Below are 12,752 nucleotides of genomic sequence, written 5' to 3'. Positions count from 1 at the left end.
GTTTGGTCCACAAAATGGTAAAAAAAAATGTGGACCAGTGGATCAGATCAAGATGATGTCTTGTTTTGTCAACAATCCAAAAATATTCAATTTACTGTCATAGAGGACTAAAGAAACCAGAAAATATTGTCTGTTTCTAAACAAAGAAGAGCTCATTTTAGCCATGGACTGGTTCAGATGATTTTACCAAAAAAGTGAAATTCAAATTTATAGTACTGTTCTACTGTGACAACAGATTTATGTTCTCATCAAAAACAGACAAGATATCACATGATTTACACATGATTTTACATGTTACCTATGTATTTTCTTAGTATACAGAAATACATAAAGTACCACATAGCTTATAATATGATACAGGAACAAATCAGTGCTGAATACCAGAAAGACTGAACACTAAAGACATTCACAGATCTAAAAGTGTAGGTTCACATCAGAAAGTATTAATGCATGTATCAAATACATGACTTACACACTCTTATCTATGTGCACAACATACAAAATATAGTCTACAAAGCTGACATGTTAACACTAGGGGTGCAACGGATCACAAAACTCACAGTTTGGATCGTATCACAGATTTGAGTCATGGATCGGATCACTTTTAGGATCACCAAAAAAAGGGGGAGACAAATAAAACTTTGTTTTCTATTTATTCTGTAACACACTTACAGCACGAAACAGCAATGAACTTTTGCCCATGGTCTTAAATGAAAACATTCAAGACAAACAACATTTAAGATGTCCAATGTTTAAATAAAATAAAATATATGAAATATTCAATGCTCAATTATTGCAATATGAGGCATGGTAAGTTCCTCTTTTAAACACGGTAGTGAATGAAATAGCCTCTGTCCACATCATCAAAAGTTGATGATAACTTAGAAACATGAACACACGTCTTGTCCTGCAGCTTGTTGAACGAGCCACCAAACAAACATTCACCGCTAACGTCAGTTAGCAGCTAGATGCTAGTTAGCTCCTCAGCTGCAGCACATCAAACAGCATGTAAACATACCTACAGATATCACTTCAGACCCGTTAGATGCTGGTTTGATCGTTACCCTTCAAAATCCCTGTTAGCGACACGCTGTCTGCCCATGACTTGTACTTACAGCAGTTTCTTTACTTAGTCTTAAATGAGACATTAAATTTTGCAATTAATCCGCAGTTCATATGCCGGCCAAACCCAGGGGGGCGATCCGTACGGATGACGGATCAACTACAATCAATTATACCACTATTTAACACTTGTTATTCTAGTTACTTTAAGCTTATTACTCAATATACGGCTCAGCTTAAAAACATACTAAAGAAACTGTCAGAAGCAGCAGCCAGACCTCCTGCACATTCACTAATCACATCAACATCAACAGGTGACTGAACAACCACTCAATTAAAAACGGGATCAATTCCAAATAAATGAGTGAGTCCAGACAGCTCACTGTAACTTCAACAAGCAAACTACCCACAACACATTATATACATACATACATATATATATATATATATATATATATATATATATATATATATATATACATATCTGCTGCATTCTTGTTAAGGAGATAAATTCACACAACAGCCCCACATAGAGACATTTAACCATCAGAGATGAAATTAGCGACCAAAGAGACAGAGAGAGAGAAGCTGTATCTGACTCACGTTATCTGATGTCTTCTTCTTTCTATCATGGAGATGAGGTATTCATGTCATAACATCCATTTGTGGCTGTTGGTCATCGTGTTTGTTAGTTAACAGAACTTTATGGCTGCTGCTTAACCGGTCTGATATCATTAGCAACAATGACAAACAAGCTAACTCTCCTGATTGTTTCTCCGGTTGCTTCTCTCTCCAGCCCCCCTGGCGGTGTCCTGCTGCTGCTGCGCTGCACAGTCCAGATAATTTCTCCCATTAGCTTAACAACAGTCCTTAATAGTCCTTCCATGGATGTATAAAGAGTCCTTCAGGCTGCTTCAACAAGCCAGCTGTTGCATTGGCTGTCACGAATCCATTGATACAGGTTTGAAAGTGGTCTGACTTATAGTTTAGATGTCAGAAGCATCAGTTTGACACAAAGTCCATGCCCATAGATTGCCTCCCCATTGGTTTACATTGTAAGGTGCGATGTGGCACTGCAACTTCCAGGGCTTATAAATTCCAAACTGTTCGAGTTATTACAAAGTTTTTAACAACTTTTGTTCAGCACAGTGTCATAAGTCATGGATCAAGGATTGAAGCCGATACCATAACGCCCTTGGAGGGGATAGTGTTTGTTTGGGGTTGTACAAAGTCGTACATTGATGGGCTTATTGCGGACTTCCTGTTGGATTTACATCAGGGGTGTCAGCATATGATTTGTAGGTCTTGATGAGACAAATAAATGAGTTTTGGTTCGATCTCTGTACGATATTCCTACGGGCCGTGGCGGCCATATTAGTGACATTGGTGGCACTATAGGGCACATTTTGGCACTTTGGGGGTTAATTTTTACATTTCATCAAATTATTCACCAGACCTGATGTGCGTGCCAAATTTGGTGAGTTTTTGAGCATGTTTAGGGGCTCAAACTTAGGGTTTAAGTGGTGTAATAATAAGAAAGAAACAAACAGAACAGATACAAGAGGGTCTTCACTCCTTTGGGGCTCAGGCCCTAATTAGAAAGCCAAACGTCTGACATCTGTCTGTGACCATTAAACCCACTCTAACTCCCATTAATGTGGAAATTTGCTTAAAATATTCTAAACATCTGGGTGAAAGCAACCTCTGTATTTTCACACACACACACACACACACACACACACACACACTTCCTTTGGCATTTAGATACTGTGGACTCCATTTAAGGTAACAGATGACCCAAATCTGTGTGTGTGTGTTTGCATCCCATGGGAAATATGTTAGGTTTGATTTGTAATGTTCCCACACAACCAACCACACACACACACACACATACACACACACACACACACACATACACACACACACAAACACACATACACGCGCACAAACACACCCACACACACACACACACACACACACACGCACACACACGCACACACACACACACCCACACACACTGCTGTGAATAACAATGTCTCTAATATGAATTTCCCACAAAACAGTTCATTTATCTTGTTATAAATAAACCATCATCTCCTCCTTCATGTAAAAATCCAGAATCTGTAAATATTGTTGGTTTCTAAAGTTTTCCTGCTTCACCAGATGTCTCCTCCTTCGCTGTAAAGTTTCTCAGTGTTTGTGCTCTGGAGGCTTTAAGTCTCCACATCATACTGGACCACGATTGGCTCCAAATTAGTTGTGATGTCATAAATCCTGCAGGTGCGTCCAGGTGTTAAACTGAGATTTAAGGTGAACTTAGAGAAACTTTGAAAACAAACCCTGCACAGAGAAGAAGGTGGAGGAGGACTTTAAGAAGCTGTCTGGTCACGTTGAAACTCAGACTTTGCTCTGGTCAAAGCTTTGTGTTGATTCGTCTTTCAAACAAACAAAAGTTCTGTTTACATTCAGTGTTTCTCTCCAAAACTCCAAAATTGGAGTCTGATGAAGAGCAGTAGGGGCAGTAGCAGGTCTAACTAAAGTGTTGAATGTTTTCCTTCATCATAAAACATCTGCAGAGCTGAAACATTTTAAATCCTGCACTGTTTAGTCCATGTTTACTAGCTTGCAGTCTTTGTTGGCTCATTACAGCCACCTGTAGATCAGTGGAATAATGTGAAACCACTGGCAGGAACATGTATCATGCTCACGTGTACATGCACACGTGTCCTTAAGCACGTGTGCATGTAACAAACAAAACTCATAAAATCACTGCTCCATAGTGCTACTAGAGGACCAAAACTCCACAGAGAACCTTTAAGTTTACCTGGCTAACGTTAGAGACAGATTAGCTTTGACTGTTGCTATAGAAACAGGAGCATGTCAAGGTTAACTGTTTTGGGGTGGCGGCGTCAGACCTCACTCGCTATGCACACACATAACGCGCTGTCCTATTCCTTAAAAGGAGCTGTGCTACCGAGAGTTTCCCAGGCAATGACAGAGAGGTCGACTCATGTGCACAGAGAGGCTGCAAATGCTACTGATTTCCAAATGAACGGATATATGGCGTTATTTTTGGCATTAAATTTATTTATTTTTTTTTTTTTTTTTTGGCACTTTTGACCGTGGTGGAAGAAGTACTCAGATCTTTTACTTCAGTTAAATCAATTTGGCAATAAATAGAACAAAATATATAAAAGTAGCATTAAAAAAGACATTAAAATGGGAATATACAGTTACATAAACATTATACAAACCCACAGGTATGGCTGGAAGATTGGAAACCACTGGTTTCATCTTTCACAATGTGTTGTATTTTAAAAGCTTGTTATATTATCCATTGTGTCAAATCTTCATCTGAAAATTAACTAAAGTTGTCAAATAAATGTAGTGGAGTAGAAAGTACAATATTTCCCTGTGAAATGTAGTGGAGTGGAAGTATAAAGTAGCATCAAGTACAAGTACCTCAAAACTGTACTTAAATACAGTACTTGAGTAAATGTACTTAGTTACTTTCCACCACAGACTTTTTGTGACCATCAGCACACAGCTGAGAGACTGAACACGTGCAGGTAGAGTCTAATCTAGAGCTGCAACGATTTTAATTGATTAGCAACTATTTTGATAATTGATCAAACAACTAATCAATTAATCAAGACAATAATCGACAGATTAATTGATAATGAATATAATCGTTAGAATACAGAGCGAGCAGGTGGAGTCCAACCACATGAGCTCCTCTCATGAAAGAAGCAGAAAGATGAAATGAACCGAGACAAATGAACTGTCACTAAGTTCATTTTATTAGTGCTTCATTGATAACATTGAATTTGCTGATGTCTGTTTCCTTTTACATTAACTTTAAGTAACTGTAATGTGGTTCCTTTATTAGATTATACTTACTGCATGATTATATTGTTCATCTTCTTTTATTTCACCACTAAGGTGAGTTCCCTGCCTGTTTATTTCTATTCAACATTTATTTCACTACTAACTTGTAGCCTGTGTGATTTCTTCAGCACAGTGACATGAATTTCCCTCCAGATTAATGAAGTATTTATTTAATGATATCTCCCTAAAATTGTAGGAGAGTTACTGTTAATTCATTTAATAAAATGTCTTCATTAATCAAACTGTGCTGTGTACAGACTCCACCTTATTCACACATTCTGTCTGATAACACAAACACACCTGCGGGCGTCCACTGCTGAATTCTCCTTCGTCTCTCCACAGAAACACTCTGCTGTCACCGCTCACGTCACGTCATTATGTTTCTGGATCTTTAAAGATTCATTTAATTCTCTTTACAGATCAAACTGTGAGTCCACGTTCTCCTCAAATCACTGATTATGTGTCACTCTGTGTTTGATGTTAATTCTCCTCATTAGAGCGATCAGGGACATGAAACTGAAAACCACACTCACACACACACACACACACACACACACACACCCTGCAGCGGTGGTTCGGCTGTCAGCTCCTGTTTTGTCTGACTGACCTTTAAACCAAAGCTGAGGAACATTTCTGTCTTTCTACTGAACGTCGTCTTTATTCTGACCAAACATCGACTGCAGAGAGAGATCCGGTCTGAAACATCTCACGCTTTGTTTTGGTCATTTTTTATCGTCTTCCTCCATTAAAGCACAAATACATAGAAAATGTTCACACGACATCGGGGTCGAAACATCTCTGCTGCTAATCTCTCGACTGTTTTTCAGTCTAACACAAGACGAGACATCTGGTCATATAGATGGATTTAGCACTTAGTGGCAGCTGTGAAATTTACATTGAAATATGTTTTATTTTTTGGTCTTCTCATGTGAATTAAGTACATTTACTAAAGTACTTGTAATGGTTTCTGCCTTAAATAACTGAAACCTTTCCAATGTTTATGCAGCTGTATATTCCTGTTTTAATGTCTCCTTTAGTGATACTTTTATATATTTTGTTCTATTTTATTGCCAAATTGATTGTTTTATTCTATACTAATTTAAAATATTTTAATTTATAAATACATTGTCTATGTGTGCAGTGTGGAGGGGGCTGTAACTGCATGTCGTTGTTCAATAAATATTGTATAATGACAATTAAAATGAGCATGGAACCTTGATTAAGCACAAACATATAGGTAATATTCCCCCGTAAGCACAATATTAACTAAATTATATTCAGTTTGAAGTCAGGGCCTCCAGGTTAGAGTCATTTCCTCCAAATGCACCTAAACTTGGAACATCCACCTGCTGAACTGAAGTTTGCACCAACACTATCTTCTTTTAAAAATAAGCTCAGGACATTTTTATTTAGTATAGATTTTAATTAGTTTTGTGCGTGTTGGGGGGGGGTTCATGTCTGCATGCTGTCTGTCTTTATTCTGTTACACCGTATGAAGGCAGACGAAGTCAACAAACTGCTGTAGCTACAAGTCATAGACAGACAGGGTGTTGTTAGCAGTGGTGTTGAAGAGTAAGAACCAAACCAGCATCTAACGGGTCTGAAGTAGCATCTGCAGGTATGTTTACATGATGTTTAATGTGCTGCAGCTTGTTATTTATTTATTAATTATCTATACAGCTGTTAACTGACATTAGCAGTGAATGTTAGTTTGGTGGCTTGTTCAACAAGCTAAGCTGCAGGACAAGGTATGTGTTCATGTTAGTAAGTTAGATAAGAAGGAGACTTTAGCAGGAAGCTAATGTGGTTGTTAGCTTCAGAGTCTGTGGCTCTTGTGTTGTGTAGCAGGATGCAATCAGGCTCAGTGTGACCATCTGCTCCATTGATGATAGAACAACATGTCATCACTTTATGCAAAGATTTGATTGGCTGTATGGAAATAAAGACTCCAGCTATGTAATCAGATGATGGAACCGTATTTAATTGAAATAACGTAAAACTAGGGGGCGCCATTATGAAACCAAAGAACTTTAAGTATAAATTTCTCCATTTTGGTTTCAGTTTTTTCCTCAAAATTTCTGTCACATCAAAGTGAAAACAGGTTTAAGCCTCGATTTTCCTGTTTTGTTACAAACAAAACTCAAAGATTTTCAGTTAAAACAGACAAAAGCAAAAATTTTCACACCCCTGAAAAAAGTGACAGAGTGGATGAATGATGGAGTAGCCTACTTTCAGCAGTACTTTCAGCAGTACTTTCAGCAGTACTTTCAGCAGTACTTTCAGCAGTACTTTTAGCAGTACTGCAGTACACAGCCTGCCTCTGTCCTACATTTAATCATTCTATACTTTAAGTCCCAGCAGCAGCAGAGTACTTTCTCCTGCACCACATTTTGTATAATTTGCTGATACTTTCAGTCCCAGCATCAGTAGTAAATGCTGACTCTCTGAGCCTTAAAAGAACATTGCGTTCCTGCATCATTACTCAGAGTACAGTTAATTAGTTCTCAGCGCAATTTCATGTGATTTTAATACAAATCTTAACAATGTGTTAAGTGACGCAGGATAGAATGACTATGGAAAGCCACTGGGCTAGAGATGTGTCACCTATATCTTAAAGATCTCTGATAGTCTTTCAATGCTCTAATAAAGGAAGCGCAGACTGCTTATTTTGCTCATTTAATTTCTTCTTCAAGAAGAAATCCTAAGATTTTATTTGACACTATAAATAACAATGTTTCACCACCGCCCTCTACATTACCATCTTTCTCTGGCGATGATTGTAACAAGTTTCTTACCTTCTTTGTTGATAAGCTAATGGCTATTAGATCCAGTATTCATCCTGGGACTTTCCCTCCCAGCTCTAGCCCCTCTCAGTCTGATGGGACTGATAAGGAAATGAAGTTATCCTCAAGCTCAATGGATATAATACCATCTTCTCTATTTTTAAAAGTTTTGCAAGAGAGGCTTGTATTTATGATGAGTTTCAGTCTGGGTTTCAGAAACAGTAGTCTACTGAAACTGCTCTTCTGAGGGTCTCTAATGACATTTTAATGTCCTCTGATGTGGGTGATTGTTCTGTATTAGTTCTACTTGACCTCAGCTCGGTGTTCGACGCAGTAGACCATCATATCCTGATTAAGAGGTTATGTGATTGGGTGGGCATATCAGGAATAGCATTATATCTTATCTCACTGACCTTGTGTCTGATCCCTCTCTTCTGTCTTATGGTGTCCCACAAGGTTCGGTTCTGGGGCCTCTGTTATTCTTTCTTTATATTTGCTGCCCTTAGGACGGGTCATAAACAGATTTGCTGTGATTATCCTTTATTTGCAGATGATATCACACCTAGTGAAGTTATCAGTGTCTCCACTAGGTTGACTGCTTTGGGGTGGTGGGGGGCGGCGCTACCTTGGGGGGGGGGGGGTCAGGTGAAATTTTAGCAGCGATGCTCACAGTTTTGCAGTGGTGATGTACCACTTCTGAATGAATATAGAGGAAACACTGTGTTATCTAGGCTCCTGGACTGTCTTAACACTATTAAAGACTGGACAGCAGGAAAGTTTCTACAGCTCAGTGCTGATGAGACCGAAGTTCTGGTTTTTAGCCCCGCTAGTCTCCGCTGCCCACTCCAACCTGTATAATTTAGGGGTAATATTTGATCAATCTTCGTCATTTGACACCCATGTAAAGCAGCTGACCACATCTTGTTTTTTCCACTGAAGAAATATCAGTAAACTGAGATCTGTAGTTTCAACAGCTGAACTAGAGATGCTTATACACGCCTTTATCTCATCTCACATTGACTACTGTAAATCTAAAATGCTGCTGCAAGACTCCTCGCCAGGTCAAATAGACGGTCTCACATTACTCCTATACTTAAATCTCATGTCTCTCTTCCTGTTGAGTTTAGGATTCAGTCACTTTACCTTCAGAGCTTTGCACAGTCAGGCTCCTGCATATGTGGCTGATCTACTACAGCCTCAGTTATCAGCTCACTCTCTGAGGTCAAACATGTTAAACTTGCTGTCTGTCCCACACACACACACCACCTTAAGACCCGTGATGATCGAGTTTTTGAGGCCGTTGCACCTAAACTATGCCCGCATCCTTAGAGTCTGCTGAAAAAGCAGATAAAAACACATCTGTTTAGACAGGTGTTAACCTGGCAGCAACATGTTATGTTTTTATTGTGCATTTTTTACTGCAGTGTGTGGGTTTTTTTGGTGTGTGTGTGTGTGTGTGTGTGTGTGTATTGTGTTTGTTAATCTTGCACTTTTTAATCTCCCCATCTGTTATGATTTCCTTCTTTTCGTATGTTGCATCACGTTCATGTAAAGCACTTTGTGACTGTCTATGAAAAGCACTTTATAAATACATTTTACTTATTTATCAGTATATTCATTAGTTGAACTTTCAGCAGTACTTTGAACAGTATTTTCTGTAGAATTTGAGCAGTACTTCAGCAGTATTTCCAGCACTATTTTCTGTAGTACTTTGAGCAGTATTTTGAGCAGTACCTTCAGCAGTACTTTCAGTAGTAGGCTGCCTTCTGCAGTAGTACTGCAGTACTCACCCTGCCCCGGTACAGCTCGTCCAGCCCGCAGTCGATCCACTTCTCCACGTCCAGCCTCCGCTGCAGCTCCTTGCGGTTGTATTTGACGGTGACCCGGGCCTGCCGCCGCGGCTCCCGCCCGCCGCCGGGACGAGTCGGTGACTGGTTACTGCACACCCGGTTCACCCGCCGCCCCACCCGGTTCGCCGCCATCAGGACCGACACAGACACTAAAATCTGTTCTGCAAAACTACGTTTCTTAATTTCCAGATAAGAAATATTATTTAAAAAAAATAAATCCGTAATAGTTGCAGTAAAAGAGAGAAAATACTAATAAGAATACTACAAATACTACTAATAACAGCCTAATAATATTAATAAAATCCTAAATTCTCTTCTTCCTGAAAATTAATTCTCTGCTTGTTTTTTGATGTTTTTAAATAAATAAATAGAATCCTGCAGCAGATGTGACACAATGAGTGAAAACAGAAAACAGTAGAGACGCAGGTCCGGTCACGATGAACCGGTAAGTCGCTGCGGCGCGTGCAGACTAACGGCCGCAGCAGGGCGGGGGCCACGCGCTGCCGGTGCTGCGTTCACAGACTGTCGGAATAGTTGAGACTGATGACACAGATGAATCTTCACTTTACAGTTTGCATCTTATAACATCCCCCCAATTTTGCAATTAGCACTTCAGCAATATATTTATTACCACTATCCCTAAAGTGTTCTCTACTCACATCAGGAGGCTGAAACGTCCAAATCACCATAATTTATACAATACAAACAGCCAAAGTGCATGTTTGGTCATTTCAGTAATTATAATGTTTTTGATGTTACAAATAATATAGTAATGAATTGTATTACATATTAATATTAGAAATAATACGATCTCCTAAAAATAACTAAAAAAAATAAGCATTACAAGACTAGACCTCCGAATAACTGTTGGTATTGTACATTTAATGTGGGATCACGAAAAACTTACTGAAATAAAAAATAGGACACATGTTTTCACCACATTATAACATATTTTGATGCATGAATATATCACAAACACAATGTGATTACAACAATGTTGCACCATTTATGACAAATGTACATCCTTAACATTAAATTACTCTAAATCCTTTGTCACTGACCTTTGACTGGACTTCACAGCCCCCACCCACACACACACACACACACACACACACACACACACACACACACACACACACACACACACACACACACACACTCCTGTAGATTTAGAAATTTACGAGGAGACATGAAATGCATCATGAGAGGGTCTTACCGGGTCCTAGTGCCCCATCATTCACGGCAGCTTGTAGAAACCTGACAGAGACTGAAGGAGCAGCAGCGCCACCTGGTGGACAGCAGGGTGGGTCACATGAGGTGAAACTCATGATGATGAAATGTTGGTTTTCGCTCAGCCTCCAGAGGAAAGTAACCAAGTAGATGAAAAGATGAAACCAGTGGTTTCCAACCTTTTTGGCTTTTGACGTCTTACAAAAAGCAGTGTGTAGTCGGGGTCACATTTCACATGTCTATGAGTTGTTAACAGCTCCACCAAATAGTGATTTTTCCCTCTAAACTTCTCACATGCTTTCATTTCAATAAATGTTCAAATGATCCAATATTTCAGCAAAAATCAAAGATTAGAGAAAAAGTCCAAAAACTGAAAACAGATTTGTGTATCAGAACTTTGTTTTTTCTTCTTTCCTCTCCCATTAATCATCTCACCACCCCTCAGATTTATCTGCTGACCCTTTGGAGGGGCCCGACCCCTAGGTTGGGAACCACTGGACTAAACTAGCTAACTGTATATAAAGTAGTGTAAACTAGCTCCACCTCCAGCAGCTACAACAGTAACATGCTGCTCTAACACTGATGCTTCACTATTAATAATCTAATGATGTCATATATAATAATATATCAGTCAGAGGGACCAAACCACTACTTTTACTGCAATACTTTAACTACATCAAGCTCATAATACTTATGTACTTTTACTGCAATACTTTAACTACATCAAGCTCATAATACCTATGTACTTTTACTGCAATACTTTAACTACATCAAGCTCATAATACTTATGTACTTTTACTGCAATACTTTAACTACATCAAGCTCATAATACTTATGTACTTTTACTGCAATACTTTAACTACATCAAGCTCATAATACTTATGTACTTTTACTGCAATACTTTAACTACATCAAGCTCATAATACTTATGTACTTTTACTGTAGTAGGATTTTTCATGCAGGACTTTTACTTGTAATGGAGTATTTGTACATTACTGTGTTGGTACTTTTACTGCAGTAAAGTATCTCAGTACTTCTTCTATTGATGTACATACTGTACTTCTTACAGTGTTTCAGGGTGTTTAACTATTTACTAAAAGTGGCTTTAAAAACACTAACTAAACTTTTTGGGTTGATGTGAGTGTAGTGAGGTCAGAAAACAGATGAATCAAAAGTTCATCACATCTTCCACAAAAAACACACACAAAGTATCCATGACGACTGATTTTAAGTCCTCCACCTAAAACATGACGTAGATTATCTGACTGCACCGTCACACACTGACAGTCAGTTTATCATCACGTTTATCAGAGTCTGAGGTGATCAATGATGAGCTCACGGTGATGTCATCATATCTGATCATTAAAGAGATGTTTACTTCATATGATGTCTTTTTTTTTTTCTGACACATCAGTATTTTGTCTATTTTTATATTTGAATGACTAAATTTGATTAATTATCTTTTTATTCTCAGAACCTGTGATGTTATTGATTTTTTAAAAACTTTTATTCATTTATTTTCCTCTGTTGTCTCTTATTTCTACATTTTGTAGAAATACATGAATATATTTATTTTACAGTATTGTTCTTGTTCGACTGATTGTTTGTTTGTTGTTTTCATGTATTTGTGTAATTCTTTGTTCTTGATTTCTTTGAGCATTATTGATTTTTCTGAATCCTTGTAACAGTCTGAAGAAGAAGAGTAATACAATAAAATTCTTGTTGCTAAAAAAAAACAAAAAAAAAAACAAAATAATTGGAATGAAGGAATGAATTTTTCCTGAAGCTGTGGAAAGATACAATATAATATAATATAATATAATATAATATAATATAATATAATATAATATAATATAATATAATATAATATAATATAATATGATATAATATAATATGATATAATATAATATAATATAATATAATATAACATCTATTTATA

At 37.9% G+C, this 12,752-nt stretch overlaps 1 protein-coding gene across 1 annotated transcript in view; it reads right to left on the bottom strand.

The window, feature by feature from the left end:
• Positions 1-10,033, bottom strand: part of LOC122984709 (protein phosphatase 1 regulatory subunit 14A-like) — a 21,916-nt gene extending 11,883 nt beyond the window's left edge. Inside the window, exon 1 of the mRNA XM_044355316.1 lies at positions 9,524-10,033. Within this exon, the coding sequence (XP_044211251.1) occupies positions 9,524-9,715 (192 nt within the window). The 5' untranslated portion in view covers positions 9,716-10,033. The remainder of the gene's footprint in view (positions 1-9,523) is intronic.
• Between the last annotated feature and the right edge of the window lie 2,719 nt (positions 10,034-12,752).

This window comes from Thunnus albacares, chromosome 6 (genome assembly GCF_914725855.1).
Source record: "Thunnus albacares chromosome 6, fThuAlb1.1, whole genome shotgun sequence".
Taxonomy (NCBI): Eukaryota; Metazoa; Chordata; class Actinopteri; order Scombriformes; family Scombridae; genus Thunnus; species Thunnus albacares.
The sequence above is the reverse complement of the archived record's forward strand: the minus strand, read 5'-3'. Positions and strand labels throughout refer to the sequence as shown.